The 16,678-nt window shown below is 35.9% G+C and overlaps 2 protein-coding genes across 5 annotated transcripts in view; both read left to right on the forward strand.

Moving 5' to 3' along the window:
• The first annotated feature begins 439 nt into the window (after nucleotides 1-439).
• adad1 (adenosine deaminase domain containing 1 (testis-specific)) lies at nucleotides 440-11,590 on the forward strand. 4 transcript variants are annotated; one of them, XM_028008139.1, is made up of 13 exons: nucleotides 440-588; nucleotides 1,791-1,984; nucleotides 2,144-2,284; nucleotides 2,776-2,946; nucleotides 3,576-3,647; nucleotides 4,997-5,122; nucleotides 5,560-5,677; nucleotides 6,039-6,209; nucleotides 7,164-7,239; nucleotides 7,351-7,507; nucleotides 9,936-10,167; nucleotides 10,960-11,092; nucleotides 11,456-11,590. In XM_028008139.1, exons 2-13 carry the CDS (start codon nucleotides 1,810-1,812, stop codon nucleotides 11,567-11,569), a joined length of 1,686 nt encoding a protein of 561 aa, XP_027863940.1. In that variant the 5' UTR covers nucleotides 440-588; nucleotides 1,791-1,809; the 3' UTR covers nucleotides 11,570-11,590. The 4 variants fall into 4 exon arrangements, with proteins under 4 accessions (XP_027863940.1, XP_027863941.1, XP_027863939.1 ...); XM_028008140.1 differs by having other exon boundaries at nucleotides 441-510; XM_028008138.1 differs by having other exon boundaries at nucleotides 566-704.
• Nucleotides 11,591-13,700: 2,110 nt separating this feature from the next.
• Nucleotides 13,701-16,678, forward strand: part of bbs12 (Bardet-Biedl syndrome 12) — a 48,157-nt gene continuing 45,179 nt past the window's right edge. Inside the window, exon 1 of the mRNA XM_028009501.1 lies at nucleotides 13,701-13,804. The gene's annotated coding sequence lies outside the window, so the exon portion shown is untranslated. The remainder of the gene's footprint in view (nucleotides 13,805-16,678) is intronic.

Raw genomic sequence — 16,678 nt, forward strand, 5'->3', positions numbered from 1 at the left:
GAAACCTCAATCTGTCTATCCATCTCCCTTACCCTCCTACCATCACTTATGAACAAAACACCTAGTTTTCCCATAACCCAGAGGTGAATGGTTTATTTACTACTAGTCAACTGCCAGCTGGGAAGGGCAGGGGTCAGAAACATTTACAATCCAAAGAGCCATTTTCCCTCATTTTTCTTAAATAAAATTTGCCCAGAGATGTAAAATTTGCAAGAACCAAATAATATGTTTTATTGTTAAGAACACAAACATATTCGATTTCAGATTTTAGTAAAATGTCAAACAAAAAATATAACATGAAATATTATTTGTTTTCTACTTTATAAAAAAAATATATTGTTTAGTAAATGCATTGTTGAATTAAGCTGCTCTTTAGCTCCTTCTTCTCTCAGTTAGAGGTTTCCAGTACTAAAATTGCGACTACAATTGATCTGCATTTTTCAAACGGTATCATCCATCATCCGTTGCAAAGGATCTCTGCGCCTCAACAGACACACGGCAGCGTCGTGCGTGAGTTTGGCAGTCGTTCGTGTTCCAGAATTTTTTAGACACCATCACAGATCTACTTATCTTTCGAATCCAAAATAGGTAAAAGTTTACATTTGATCTTGGTTTTGAATTTAGAACTTGATAAATGGCGTCGTTAGACTGCAGTATCAATTCTACGTTGAACGCTGGTGCCCAGGTCGCAGATTGAGTTGACGGTAAATCGTAGAGCTACATACTAACCAAAACTGAAAATTTACTCGTATCATGCTAACTGATGGTTGAAATTGGCTTAAGTTGCTTGATGGGTAATTGCTAAGTTTTACGCTAGCAAGTCCGAACGTTAGCTAAGATAGCTTAGCTGTAAGGTAGGAGAAATGATAAAAAAAAAAATTAGTTCGCGGGGGAAAATAAATTACTGTTTTTGTTGTCTGTTAATAAAAATACTAGTGTTTATTATATGTTGACAGTATATGACTTTTCGTGTAAAAATCTACATGTCGGTATTAATGTAACACTCACATTTTCCTGGAGATGACAACGCAATATGTAGGTGGGGGAGGGGTATCTGACTCTCATCCAGTCCACCTTTTCCCGTTGAAAAGAGAGAAAAAGCAGACCGAGGCTGTAAAATATTTATTTAATTCATGCCACGTGTTGCTGCAAACTACAGCAGCAACACGTGCAGAATATTCGGATTTCAGCCAATTGTCAGTTTAACCTCCCACCACCATTAATCATATTTACCAAAACGTGAAACTATTAGTTGATCTAAAGAAAGTGAATGCTAACCTAGTTATGTTTTTAGTTAGAAGAAAGTTGATTATGTTTTTAGTTAGAAGAAAGTTGAATGAAGTAATGAAGAATGTCACTCCCCAAACAATTAATTATTCTCAGAAAAATGGCGGACATTATTTGAGTAATACTTTATAGCAAATGAGAGACAGAGCTGCTGTTTGGACATACCGTACTCCCGTTTCTAATGAGTCATTTGACTGCAGTATTTTATGTAGGCTTGCTTGTGTTATATGCCATCATCTGCCTTGTGAATATTTTGTAGGTAACCTGAGGACTAAAACATTACTGTTTGGTTTATGCCCTACAAACTACATTTATTATTCATTGTATTCATTTTTTACGTTTTATATAGCGTTTTGATAACTTTAAAGAAATAAATCCATTCTGTTTCCCATGTGAAAATTTGTTTGTATTGTTTATATGTACCCAAACTATGTAAATGTATAAAATTAATCAAAATATATCTGGACTTTAGTTGACCAACACATATGTTCTTCTCCACTCAGAACTTGTTTGGCTTGCAGGATGTTTTCAGCAGGTGGATCATTTCGAGGTTCTAGAGGAACCAGTTTTGCTCAAATATTAATGAAGAGTCTGCCACCAACATCCGAATCAAGAGATTCAAATAAGGAGCAATACTTCGTCAATGTTGATCAGGAACATGACTCCATCAGACAAGGAACTAAGTCGTTCAGACCGGGTATCGTCTGCAATGGGATTTTTCAGATTGTCATTTTACTAGTGATATTCTTTTTAATCTCAGGATTGTTCTTCCTCATCAGTGTTTTTGATGAGGAAAACTGGGCAGTCTAACGTGTGCTTTAATGATTCACTTCTCTGCTCCATTGATTCAACTAAGGTCATTTTGAGAAGCCAAAATCCTCTCCCAAAGAGCTGGTTGAAAAATACAAGAAGGGTGAAACAAATGCTGTGTCTTTGCTTCATCAGCTGGCCCAAGTTTTACAGTTTCATCTAGAAATCAAGGAAACAGTTACCACAGGTGAGGCACCATAATAACAATAATCAAACTGCTGTTATGGCAGGTGTGGATTGTTGAGTGGAAGGTTCTGTTACACTATCTGTTGTATTTGCATTTTGTGTCATTTGCTTAGCAACAAAATAATCAAATCTAACTTTGCTTTATATTTCTAAAAGTTGTTGTCTTCTGCAGTTGTTAATAACTGAGATTCTGTGAAAATCTGTGTGTGCTAGTTTGTGTCGTTCCCATAGCTTTCTTATTGTGTGTTTTTAACACTTCTCTTTTTTGCCAAGATAAGGGAAAATAGTTTGGAATGTTGTATTAAAAGTAAGATAAGGTGGGCCATCAGGTAACATTTGACCATTTTGAAAAGTTTAAACAACACAAAACATGTAGATCAATGAGCCACCAAACTTAAGTAGCTGTTTAACACTTGTCTAATTGACTGCAGTCTGATTACCTGTTTTTCCCTCTTTTTTTTTTTTTTTTTTTTTTTTTTTTTTTTTACATAGGGAACTTACCAGGGTTTTATTTTGCTTTTGCTGTTGAGATCGATGGTGTTCAGCACAAGACTGGCATGGGAGTGACTAAAAAGGAAGCTCGTCTAAATGCAGCAAAGGCTGCTTTGGAGGACTTTTTGCCTAGCTTAGGCTGTCTTAAATCTGATCTCCCTCAAACATCAGGTTAGTATTTTACAAACTTTTTTTGGATGCTTGATGGTCTCAATGGATATCACATAAATATTAGAAAACTGAACATTTAAAGTAAAAGCAAGGTGTATGTTTATTTAAGATTTTGTTGCTATGTGTTCAAACAGATATTCTGTAAGAAAAAATAAAAAAGCTTGCCAGAACACAAGGACTCAACACAAAATTCTTTTTAACTGAATGTGAAATATGTAAGATTTGTTTCATACATGCAACACTCAATGTTCTGCTGAGCCACAACACTGTTATACTTTTGAAAGTTGAATAAGAATTGTTAAATGTGGAACTGTTTGCCTATTTTAATTATTTTTCACTCCATAATCAAACACTTTTTTTTTTGTTTAAAATATTGCTAGAATGGAAAATAATCTGGTTTCAGAAAATCACAAATGGATACAGCAGAATTTGGGAAAATTTAAATGGATTTCATACAGCCTTAAATGTAGTAAAATAAAAAGCAAAGGGCCAAGTTTGACTAGTTGGAGGTAGAGGATACAAGTAAAATGCTCATCACTGGCAATTGACTATGGTGCATGTTGTGTGAAGCACTTTATTCACAAAGTTATCTCTTAGATTTGACCTTTCTTATAACTATTTGTCCCCAGATGTTCCTCCACCCTTACCAGTGAAGGAAGATGCATCCATCTCTGACAGAAATCCTTCTAGGGCCTTTTATGGTAACTCAAGATTTCTGTTTGATAGTGTTGGTGTGCGAACCAATTTCCACACTTCTTCTGTGAATACCCTGTTGGTATTTCTGCAACCACATCTTAAAGGATAATGCCTTGTCATGTTTGTTCTCTGAAAGAAAAAAATTCTGGAAGCGTATTGCTATCACAGAGGAAAAATAATTTAGAGTGCTATCACATTATAAAGTGATACTTATCTTGTTTAAGCGTGATAATATGTTGGATAAACGTGATAGTTATCTTGTTTAAATGTGATAATTTTATGTCCAGAAGGTGGCGAGTACAATGGATAACAGGAATTGGTCAAGCTTTCTTCATGATTGGTCTAAAACATGGAGAGATACTGATGCTGCTTGTGGTTGAAGTCATTCATAGTATGCGCACTGTGAGCAGGATCCTCAACAGAATGGGACTGCACAGAACGAAACGTCAGTTTGATCCTTTAAATGTTGCGGCATTCCTATCTGACCGTCTGGAATGAAGTTGAAGTTGGCTTCCGATTGCAGCTTCTGATTTGGGAAATGGCTAAAGGGCGATTATTACAGAATGAAAGCTTCTTCAAACTCAACGGAGGCTCAGATGTATTTGCTGAACATTTTCTGTTCAGATTTTTATTGAACAATGCAATAGCTGAAAAACGGCAACGGCTGTTCATAACCTAATAACCGAAATCAACAGAAGGCAAGATAGTGACAAAAGACAAAAGTAGATCCAGTTAAACATTTTTCAAAATAAAAAACTTCCTCTCTCCAAAATAAAAGTAAATAAATTCATTCCAAGTGGTCAGTTAGGAACACCATCTAGAGCACAGGTGTCAAACTCCAGTCCTCAAGGGCCGGTGTCCTGCAACTTTTAGTTGTGCCTTTGCTGCACCACACCTGAATGGAATAATTAGGTCATTAGCAAGGCTCTGGAGAACTGATCTACACAAGGAGGAGGTCATTAAGCCATTTCATTCCAGTGTTTTGTACCTGTGGCACTTATAAAAACTGCAGGACACCGGCCCTTGAGGACTGGAGTTTGACACCCCTGATCTAGAGGATCGGACTGAGTGTGTAACCTCATTCTGTTTAGGATCCTGCTCAGAGTGTGCATACTATTATCACTCAATACACTTATATAGAAAACACGCACTATTTATTATCAGAAAAGTTACATGTCTGATTCCATTTGCTTTAGATCAACAAGCAAGCTTAATGTTCAAAGAAAAGAAAATAAAAGTTTCAATAAAACTCTACTTTAAGTATCCTTTTGCACACTTAGTTTTTATTGAAAAATGAATACAGTTGAGTCAATATTGATATTTTTTTCTTTCTTTTTTTCATTTGGTTGTTCAGAAAGGAAGAGTTCGGTCAACCTCCAGATTCCACATGCTGTGAAGGATCAGCTCTCTAAACTGCTGAACAACCATCCAGAGTTCTCTAGCTGTGGGGAAACAACAGCTGCATTCATTGTCAAAACTTGTAAGTAGACATTTGAGAGAAAAACTGTCCCACAGCATTACAGCTCCTCCACCATGCTCAACAGTTTCCATGATATGCTTTTCAACCTATTCATCCATTTTACACCAGACTGACCTGGAATATTTCTTGTTAAAAAAAATAAATAAAAAAAGGTCTTGGCAGATAGAAGTGGGGGAACTTCCAGTTAAAGTCCTGATGGGGTTTAAAAATATATTTTTTCTTAGGGTTTTTTGCACTTATTTATTAGAGGTCTTAATAAATGTGGAGTGGGCATAAGGTAAGCTAGATGAGTGAAGTAACTGCATGTATCATATTGTTTGTCAAAAATGTACGCTAAAGATATGTAAACTGGACATGACTCTAAGAACAAGATATATATATATATATATTTTTTTTTTTTAAGTATTGAAATATTTCACTTGGCTCTGTTCTTGTAGCCACTGGATGCGAGGTTGTTGCTCTTGGGACTGGAAACTTCAACACCAAAGTGTCATCAAATGGACGGGTTGTGCATGATTCTCATGCTGTTGTTACAGCAAGGAGGTCTCTCATGAGGTATTTGGTTATTATTTTTCTATGATGGTCTACTTAAGTTTACTACAAAACATGCTGTAGTTTTCTCAGTTGGTGAGAGAATTGTTCTTTTTTTGTTTGATACTTGCTACAGTGAGTATGACCATGACATTTCCAGAATAGCTGTATTCTTCTAGCATAATAGATTTTTGATTAAATATTTTAGTTTGTTATTAGCTTTGAAGTAGTTTGCATTAAATATTGTTAGATAACTTTTTTGCAGCTATATTTTTGACATCTTTCTGAAAAGATGATACATTAAAACCTACCCTACAACTCAAGGCATGTCACCACATGTTTAGTGAAGTATATGTGATGGGTCACCCTCATTCTGTGTTACCAGGTACCTGTACCGGCACCTGCTGATGTATTTCAGCAAAAACGCCAATCTGACTGCAAAGTCCATCTTCACTCATAACATCAACAGCAAACTCCTCAGCCTGAAGAGTGGGATTACCCTGCATCTGTATGTAAACCAACTACCAAAGGGTGCAGCACAGATTCCAACCAAGCTGTAAGTATTTGCTCATTGGGCATGTTTGCAACTTTTTTAAGAACATTCAAAATTAATTCTTGTTCATCTTTTGTCTGTACAACAGACGAATGAAAGATAAATTTAAAAATAGGCACTTAGATTTAAATATTAATAATTCATTTTTTAATTTACTTGATGGAGTTCCCCTTTGCTAAGAACTTGCAATGTTCTTAGTAAATCTGTTGGCTTGTGATTGCCTAAAATAACGCCAGCCTTTCCTTTCTCCCCACTTTTCTGTTAGTGCTTGATTTTTAAACAGCAAAGACCCTTAAAGCAGTTTAATCCACTTGCTTAGGACAGTTGCTTTTTTTTTAGAAGTTAGAACAAATAAAGATGTCACAAACAGGAGAGTAACTTTAGCAACTGATCATCTTAGTTAGCCCAAAACGACCAGAAGTACAATGGCGTACCTTTTTGGGAGAATGCTATATCTTATTTAATATCTATTGTACTTTATGTTTAGTTAGTTTTTTTTTTCCTTTTTTTTAATTTTAGTGTTTTTAAATTTGTAGATTAGTACTTTTTTGAAGGCCGCTGAGTTACTTGTATTATAAAAAAAAATGATAGAATATCCAACATTTGAAAAAATTCTTTCTTATATTAAGGGAGATTCAGCAAGAAGACATAAAAGAAACTTGTGTCTTATGTTTCAAGATAAGTCCATGTTCTCCAATGGAATCAATACATCCCTTTTTCAAACTCAGTGAATGCTTGTTTAAAAAAACAAAACAAAACATGATTTCAATTTTGACCAAAATTATCATAATTATTTCTTCTGCAGTTAGCCAGCCCTACCCAGGAGTTTTTTCTTAATGTCATTATTTATTGTCAGGTTGTTTCTCATGTTCGTATTAACCTGGAGAGTAAAAGCTAATCAGTAAATCTAAACTGAAAGGTCTAAATCTTAATATGTACCATGTCCTTTATTCCCAGGCGCCTGAACCCTTTTTCCATTACAACATGGCAAGTCAACAGTGAGATCAGCCTACATCTGTCAGTTGAGGGCAAGGTACTATGTTCAGTTATTTATGGGAATAAAATTTGAAAGCTTCTTTTATATATTTGTGGTTTTTGATTAAAATATTAACCCTTAACAACAAAATTTTTTTTTCTTTCAAAGGTGTTTTCAGTTTTCTCCTCAACCCTCGATAACTCTGCTAGCGAGATGGTCAGCATGTCGACCACTGATAAGATCACTCAGTGGCAGGTGCTTGGATACCAAGGAGCCTTACTGAGCCACTTCATTGAGCCTGTCTATGTCCAAAGCATCCTTGTAGGTAAGTCAAGCCATTTGTCTTTGATTGTAGCAATTTCTCCTTGTGTGTTTTCTGTTTAATCCTCAAGTGTTCAACTCACTTGAGGATTTCCTCAAGTGAGTTATCAGAAAGTTTGATGCAACATCATACCTCTGTCTAACAGTGTGATAGAAAAACAAGAATGCAAAATTTATTGACATAATTTGTAGTTAATGGTTCAGTTTTTAAATGTCATACATTCTGTTAATTTGGTTTGTGCCAAAGTGTAGATCAGTGGTGGCCGACTCCATTCCTCAAGATCAAATGTACTGAATATTTAAAATTTGTCCTGATCTAATGACTATTTGAATGAATGTCTAAACAACATTCTCACTATGTTGTCAAGTTCTTTGTGTTGGATGCAATAATTTATTTCATTCACTTACACTCAAAATTATTCCACAGGCAGATCTTGATTTAAATTTATTTTCATTTGTCCAGCATGTAGGCACATGGAGGTATAATGCCAGTTATGACTGGAATGATTCATCAAAGGATTTGAGTACATTGATTACTAAAATTCCTCTAGGCTTTATTAAATTATGTTCTGGCTGGTTAATTATTTGTATTGCGCAACCCTCTCACTTGTTGTATTAAGTGCTATTTGCAGCTATGGAGGAAGACCAGCCTTCAAGAAGGAGACAACTCAGTTCATGTGCTACACAACAGTTGGTATTTCACAACAGCACGTCCTCGATGCTATAACAACTCAACAGGAAACATTAGAGTTTACATCGGTGTTTTAAAAAAATCCAACCCGATTAATGATCTCTGGAGGACCCCAAATGAAATGTTTTCTTATTTCAAAAAAAGTAACTGAATTGTTTATCTACTATCAATTTCTCTTTCATAGATTTCTTCTGCTAGCTTAAATAGCTACTACAAAAGGGGGAATTCTCTTTATGCAATTACTACAGTAATAGTAAAAAAACTGATAGGTTACTCGATTATAAAAATAATCATTTACAACATCCCAATGCCAGCCAGAGTCCATACTTGAATCCTTAAATCTTAAAATTTATGGAGGGAGCAAAATATTAGGGTGATGGCAAGGAGGCTTTCTGACCTCAAAGACTTGGAACATACTGCAAGAAAAAAACTTTTGGTTTAATGAAAATGATTTAAAATCTAAATCTGGCTGGGGCATGAATAATTTTTCTCTTAATGGTACATCATTTCTAAAATAATTGACTGGTAATGAATTCAAATGTGTTTTACACTGGGTTCCACCACAGCTGCATATGAAACTGACGTGCTCTGTTTCTTCCTGAATAGGGGAAAGTTCATTTAAAAATAGTTCCTTATCTCACGCTGCTGATGCCTGCAGCTTGCTCTCAAGGTGGGTGCTCCTGAGCACCAGCAAATTCCCCAGACCTGTAACCAAGATAAAAGGTGTGAAAATATCATAGTTTCCAGGTTGGAGGGGTGCCTAATTGTCCCCACCTCTTATAATTAACATGGCAAAATAATCACATTTGTCCAGGATGAAACAAGGGGAAACTCCAAAGTTAGCTGTGCTGTTTTTAAATGAAAATGTTTATAGGTGCAACCCCAGATTATGAGATGGGACGGCATGGCACATACAAAAAAAAAAAACAATATATATGTATATCTTGTCAACTTATTTTAATTTGCTTTTACATTGTATATTTATTGTGAAACATCTCATTCTGTGTAGGTATTAATACAGGCTTTTAAGTTTACAAGGGGAGTGTTAATTGCTTAGAAAATATTTCCAAATAGGGTAAAAATGTGAGTGACTGTGCTGTTCTACACAATAAATAAATGAGCAACAGATTATTTTGAAACTGCTTTTTCAAGTACCACACTTTAAAGGAAAGGGCTTGACATTGTATTCATCCATTATTCACTAAAGTCAGGAGAAACTGTTAGAAATATTTATTTTCTAACCTATTAAATTTAACAACAGGACCTAAAGCTAGGTTCTGTGACAATAGGGGGTTACAGCTGTGACTTTCGCAAAGGTCAGTGACACTTCTGTGATTATAATTTTCATGCATATAAATAGTATTTTGCAAGGTCCATCTTTTGAAAATGCACACCCACAAAATAAATTGAAGAAAGATTATAAAGAGTACACTTAAAATGTATTTATGTTTGATATTAAGCTAGCTAAATGTGGAGAGAAGTGATGGCAGCATCACAGTGAGCTCAATGCTTCATATTCTTAAATTTTAGGTTCATAATGTTGCCAGTAAATCTGAGAGTAACATTAAAGGCAATTGTTGTAATTTGTCAGTTTCTTTTTGATGCATTTCAACTTTTCAGAATTCAGAAACTGGACATTATAAAAAGTAGTATAAAAATTGAGCAAACTAATAACTACATAAATGTCACAGCTGCACTGCCAAATTATCAAGTTTTGAGCTTTTTATGTGAAACAAAACAGGTGACTCTGGTTGCACTGAAATCCGAGGGATGGAGATGTCTGTGAACCAGCGTGTGGAGGGAATCACCTCCCTGCTGCCCATGTTCTACTGCATGATGCGACCCCATATCAGCTTGGTGCCTTCTGTGGTCACCTCTGACACCGGCAGTCAGCTCACCTGTGGTATCAACTGGTGTGAAGGAGACGGCTCTGTGGAAGTTGTGGATGGTCTAGAGGGCAAGACCATTGAAGAGTAAGCCTGTCATATTTTGCATCTATTATACCTTCATGACTAGTTTACAGTTGTGCTGTTTGTTGGAGGTATAATTACTATTAGGCCATAAAGTATTAATAATATGATTGTGAGTTCAAGGTTTGCATAAAGTGCTTATACATTTGAATTGGGTAAGGTATGCAGACAGATTAAAAAAAAATTACAGAATGTGCCATAAAACTATAATTAACTCTTTCACAGCTTCCTATTCTTTTTGGGGGGTTTTGGTGACACCCAAATGACTCAGATTATTAAAAACTTTTAATGTCAGACAATACATAATTCTCATGTGATGTCATACTTCCAGGAAGTTTGTAGCTGATAGCCATCTTGGTAAGTATCCATAACTAACTGTCTTGACAGTTACAATGGCAACAATAAACAAGCCAACAGCTTAGAACTAACTCTCGGTTCCTTCTTTTCTAAATTATAAACGATAGAAGTACCCTACAACTATTACTCAATTACAATTTTTGATGACTTTCATTTTGTTGGTCTTAAAGCCATAGTTCATCTATGCTTTGAGCTGTTCTTGCCTACCAGGATGGCGGTTCAGTGGTGCTTATCACTTCCGGTTCAGTCTTGTGGGAACTCTGTATTGTAATCCAAGTAAGTAGAACAGCAATTCTCTAGTGATGATTTCAAGGGGAAAATGCTATCCAAACCAGCCTGGCCCTGTGTGAAAACATAATTGTCATGTTATTATATTGGAAATGAATTTTTGGTTCATGTTTGGGCCTATCTAATCTATTACCGATTTCCTTGTTGTAGGTCTCCATTTAAGAGTGGACCTGCTTTGGCAAGCCGCCTGTGCAAAGCAGCAATGCTGCACCGCTTCAGGTTGGTGGCCAAAGAGGCCCAGAGACAGGACCTAGTCACCACAAGCTGCTACAGAGAATTAAAGGTACCCATTTACACATGAGCGTTTACACTACAGACCTGCATTCCATTAAAAGAAGAATTTATTTTTTCTATCAGCCTGTTTTGTGTCAACAAACTGGAATTTAGGTTGAAGATAAGATGATTGTTTTTGTTAAAGTTCACAGGAAACTTATTTTTTTAAATTGAAAATGGTGCATTTTAACTCAAGAATCAAATTCTAACAAGAGGCCTGCTCAAGTCTCAGATCAAAAATTTCTACTTAAAAAGAATTGTGAAAGTAGTTTATTTGTCTGACATTTTCATCAATCTTTTCAAATATATTAATTATTGGTTTTAGGAAATTACTCTACTTTTTATTCACTCTATTACTTTCTTTTCATTGAAGATGATGGCTAAGCCGTACCAGGAGGCCAAAAGTGTGCTGCGGGCATACCTGTCTCAGCAGGGCTTTGGTTCATGGCTGGAAAAGCTTCCTGGCAGTGACAACTTTAATGACTAAAGGAGCAATTTTCAACTGAAATCGTTCTCGTTTTTTGGGGGGGAGAATTAAACCATCATTTTGTTTACCACAGTCTTGGCAGTCTTGATGGGTTTTAGAAGTTAGACGGTGGTTCCTCAGAGGTCTTCATTGTTCATCTTTTCAGCAGGTTTGTGAAGGTTAGAAAGTTGAAACAGAAACAATTATTGTTTTTCTCGTAATTTGCAACTGACTCTTTAGTTGGCCAATCATTTTACATTTCCTTTTTGTGTATGGCATGATCATCGAGTGAAAACTACATTCTTTCCCGATGTTGTTTTATCTTATTTGTAAAATAATGTTCTGTTAAGTCAAGGTTGTAATGGTGTTGTTTTGGGACTGCCTTAACAAAGATCTGTTCTGTCTGTTGAATTTTTATCTCTCTTTTTTTCTTTATATTAAGGGATTTTTTTCCTATGTACAGAGATGGAGCAATAAAACAAAATGCATGTTGTAAAAAATGTGTTGAGTTTATATATTTTTTGCACACAGTGGTCCATACTTCAAGAATTTCTGTCAATTTTGATGATTATGGGGTGTATCTAATCAAAGCTTGCAATTAAGTTTCTCTGAAAATAATTATATTACACCGAAAAAAGATTCAAAAAAATATTTTAAGGCCTACATAATCATAGAAAAGGACTGGTGACATGGCAGCTGTCCAGTAGATCATGACTTAAACTTCCTACACAAAGAGGCTTAGCCACAAAAGGTTGTTACTAAAGAAGTTGGCTTTTCAAAACGCTGCATCAAATTATAGTATAGTATACTGCATGGAAGAAAAATATGTGGCAGAAAAAGATGAAGAACCAGGGATCACCTCAGCCTTGAAGGTTTTGTGAAGCGAAGCTCATTTAAGAGATTAGTAGCAATTCAAGAGGAATGTACTGTGACTGGAGTCGGCACATCAACTGCTACATGGCTTTGAGGACATTTTATTTTATTTTTTTAGATTGAATACATTTTTCATTTCATAAATCTAGAGTCTGGATAAATAATGACGCATAGGAGGGAAGTTTCTATGGTCATTGATGAATTGTGGATTTATTTCATCTGCTGGCCTCGGCCTTGTGTTTTATCCGGTGTATAGTAAGAGGAGCTGTTTGCCAGAACATTTTAGAAGAGTCAATACTTCTCTGCGGAAGAGCTTTATGCTGATTTGATTTTCCAGCAGGACTTGGTCCCAGCCCACTCTGCCAAATATGCCAAACCTGCATAACCATGGTATCACTGTGACTCGTGGACTTTGAAGCAGTAGAATCACCAATGCAGACAGTTTGAAGGCCACTATTGAAGCAACCTTGGCTTCATTATCACCTCAGCAGAACAATATTCTTAGCCTCAATCAAGCATTGGTTCATATAGTGTACAGTATATGTCTACTGCACGTTGTCTTTGTAACGCCTTACTGTAACATGTCTGCCACTGAAAATCAGTCTAAAGCAATAGTCAAAAAGCTCCAGTTCTGGAGAACGGGTGTCCTGCAACTCTTAGATGTATCTCTGCATCAGCACATCTGGCTCCAATATTAGCTCATTAGCAAAGCTCTGTAGAGCTTAAGTGCATGCTATTGAGACACATCTAGAAGTTGCAGGACTATGGCCCCCGAGGAATTAAGTTCAAGACCACTGACAGCCTGGCTTGAACTTGAATGAATACTCATACTGACTAGTAACTGGTATGTAAATGACTCAATTTGCACAGAGTTGGAACATCTAGAACAAACACTGTGCAGCATGTTTTGCGTCATTAGAGGTAGTGTAACTTTTTTATTTTTTGCTACTAGAAGGTGCATAAGCCAACGTTTTCAGCACTTGATATGCAAATTATATGGCCTTTGACAATTGTAAAGTTGGTCAGTTGCACCATGTGCAAGTTTATTATAATATTGAAAGAGAATGTTAGCAGTTCATGTTGCACTTCATTGATGCTTTATCTACAAGAACGAAATTCTGAATTATTTTTTCACGTCAGTTGAAACCTGTTGACCTGTCACTCTGCCTGTGCTCTTAAGCTCGTCTCACCATTTTCTTTTTTTATATACATATACAGGAAATGCTCTGGTTTCCTGTATATGCAGCTCTGCGCATCATTTATGTTAAAATGTCTGGCTGCAGCCTTGTGAATGGAGAGCTGTGCATTCCTACTTGACCTGGCAAGCAATGGAGTCACCATAGGATGCAGGGAATGTGTGCCCAGTGATCAGTCCTTTCAATCGTATGTATAGCAACAAAAAGATTTCTTCACCTGTGACTTGATGAGTTGTTGTCTTTACTTAAAAAAGTGTGGTTTATGTTTATAAAGAAATGTTATTTCTTGGAGAGCACCTGATATTTGTTGCTTGTTTGGGGTGTTAATATGTTTCAGTGCACTTAGTAGTAAGGATTCACTTGACTTAAGTAGGTACTCTGAGCTTATGCCAAATGATCTATTTTGGTTTCTGTTGTGCAGACACTTATGCAGTTTTTTTGTAACAACATTTAAAATTCAATTAGACCTTTAATTAAGCAATTGGATATTTTAATCCACTTCATAGACTGTTTGCATGCATATTGGTATTCCTGCATTAGTCAGTGCTTATTTTTATTTTTATTGTTTTTCAATATAAGAAAATGCAATTACTTTGCAGGTAGTAACGGTTGTGTGCTTTGTGAGAGGAAAAGTTATTCCAAAATAACAGAAAGCAAACTCATACCATTTTTTCAAACTTATACCACTGTTTCTTTAGCAGACCTTTGTCAGCTAAGTCGGTGTTTATATACATATATAAGAAACAATCTGCATTACATTCTCAGCATGTGACCTGTTGTAGTGTTTATCTAGAGCTATAATGGTATATCTTTCTGGAACTCCCAACAAAAGTAAGACAGTTAAACTACAGTGTTTGCAATTACACTACACATTTTTGTGATCACTGAGTCACTGAGGTGATAATAGTAGGTTTAGAGATAAACAGGATATGCAACTCGTTTGATGTGGTCACGCAGTGGAAAAAAAAATCGAACTAAGGTCTTTAAAGCTGTAAATGCTGTGCTGTACAGAAGTGTGGTCTGAATTCTTGTAAATAGCTCTCAGGACTAATAACTAAACTGGCACAGCAATGGCTTCTTACATTTTTATGTCAGAATAGTATAATTTTATCAGTGAATAAAATAATATATAATAAAAACACTTGCCAAATTTCTAAATGGGCATTGTTTTGAATAACTGGACCTATGCAATTTTCTGAGCTTAGGTGTGTTTAATAAAAAGTAAAAAGAGTTCACATTTTTGGTACACTACCAACAAACTTTCAGCAATATTAATCTTTAAAGTTATCAAAGTTCAGTGGCTTGTGGTTCTGAAATATGTTATTTTGCTTTCACATTGGATAATGCATTTTCTGCTGAGTGTGCACAAATTGCAAACAAAACTGCACTGCTTGTTGATTACCGTAATCTCATTAGTATCGAGAAAGTAACTTTTTTTCCCCTCAAGGAGCATGCTTACAAACATCCTTTAAAGTAATTACACATTCATCATGGATTAATGTTTTTGGATCACTTAGTCATAGTGTGGCTTACTGGTTCTTCTGCACCCATTGTAAGTTTGTCTGCTTGGTAGTTGTGGATGATGCAACAGTTTTGCAGGTCTTGGCAAGATTTGTAGTTGGTGCTTGGAAATCCAATATGGTCGTTTCAGTCTGCCCTTGTCTGTTTGCAAACTGTTTTAAGCATTTTTTTCTTGTCTGGATTTGCTCTAGGACTACATACAGTGCTGAGAAAAAGTGTTTTTTTCCATGTTTGTCACACTTAAGGGGAACGTCAAGCCAATTTAAAGAGCTGTAGTCGATCCTTAATGTTTGTTTTGCTCTGCAGTGGCTTTCATCATTACCCAGTCTCTTTCTAAAGGTGGAGGAATGAACTCTGACCTTAGCAGAGGGAAGGTATTATTGTGGGGTCTTTTGTGACCTCTTGGATGTGCTGAACTCTTGGGGTAACTTTTGGTAAACACTGCTCCATGTTTTCACCATATGTGAACCATGTGTGGATAATGGCTCTCACTAGTTCACTGGAGTCCCAGAGCTTTAGAAATGTCTTTATTGCCCTTTCAAGATCTGAATTACTTTCTCATCTGTTCCTGAATTTATTTGGATCTTGCCATGATTTGTAGTTTTTGATGATCTTTTGGTGTACTTCACATTGTCATGCAGGTCCTGGTTCAGTGATATCTTTATTACGAACAGGTGTGGCAGTAATCAGGTGTGGGTGTGGCCAGAGACGGTGTACTCTGATGTGATAAACATTTGTTTTAGCAGTGAACAGGGAAGGCCAATCACTTTTTGACAAAGGGCCATATAGGTTTGTATTATTTCCCTTTAATGCAAAATGCAAGTTAAAAACTGCATTTTGTTTACGTGACTAGCATTTCAATTGGCTTGATGTTCTGAAACAGTGAAGTGTGACAAACATGGCAAAAAAAAGAAAATCAGGAAGCAGATTTTGACACCACAGTAATATATTTAGATCCCACAAAATTTTTTTTTTTTTTAGCAATACTCTTCTCAATAAACTATTGCATACTGTCATGTCTCCATGTGACAGAAATCATTAGTTTGTTTGTTGTGAGTGTTTAAATGATTAAATTACAATTTACATTTAAATAAAACATTGAAAACTGGCTGTAACATTTAGTTTTGTACAGGCTGAACGACATATTATGTGTTCTATGAAGATAAGTAGCTACCAAGGTAACAAATACACATCAGACCCATCAGTGAGAAATTCGACAGTCTGTTAGTCAAACCAACTATCCCCCCTTTGTTCCACTAAAACCAATAATTTGAACATAGATAGAACTAAAACTTTGATAATTGGAAAAAAATCTTTACACATCAGGAGATGGTGTGCGATTTTGACTGAGTTGATGTGCCAAGATTTTATAATTTTGGCTTCAGAGCAGCAAGCACAGATGTCATGTTCAGCTTTTTGATCACAGTCATTCGATCTTTATGCAGCATAGAACACCTGATGAGTTCAAAAATAGAGTTCATCACCTACAACATCCAATGTAATTTCACTAAGTCTAAAGATGATTGCTTCGTCATTGGAA

The sequence above is a fragment of the Xiphophorus couchianus genome, chromosome 23 (genome assembly GCF_001444195.1).
Source record: "Xiphophorus couchianus chromosome 23, X_couchianus-1.0, whole genome shotgun sequence".
NCBI classification, from domain to species: domain Eukaryota; kingdom Metazoa; phylum Chordata; class Actinopteri; order Cyprinodontiformes; family Poeciliidae; genus Xiphophorus; species Xiphophorus couchianus.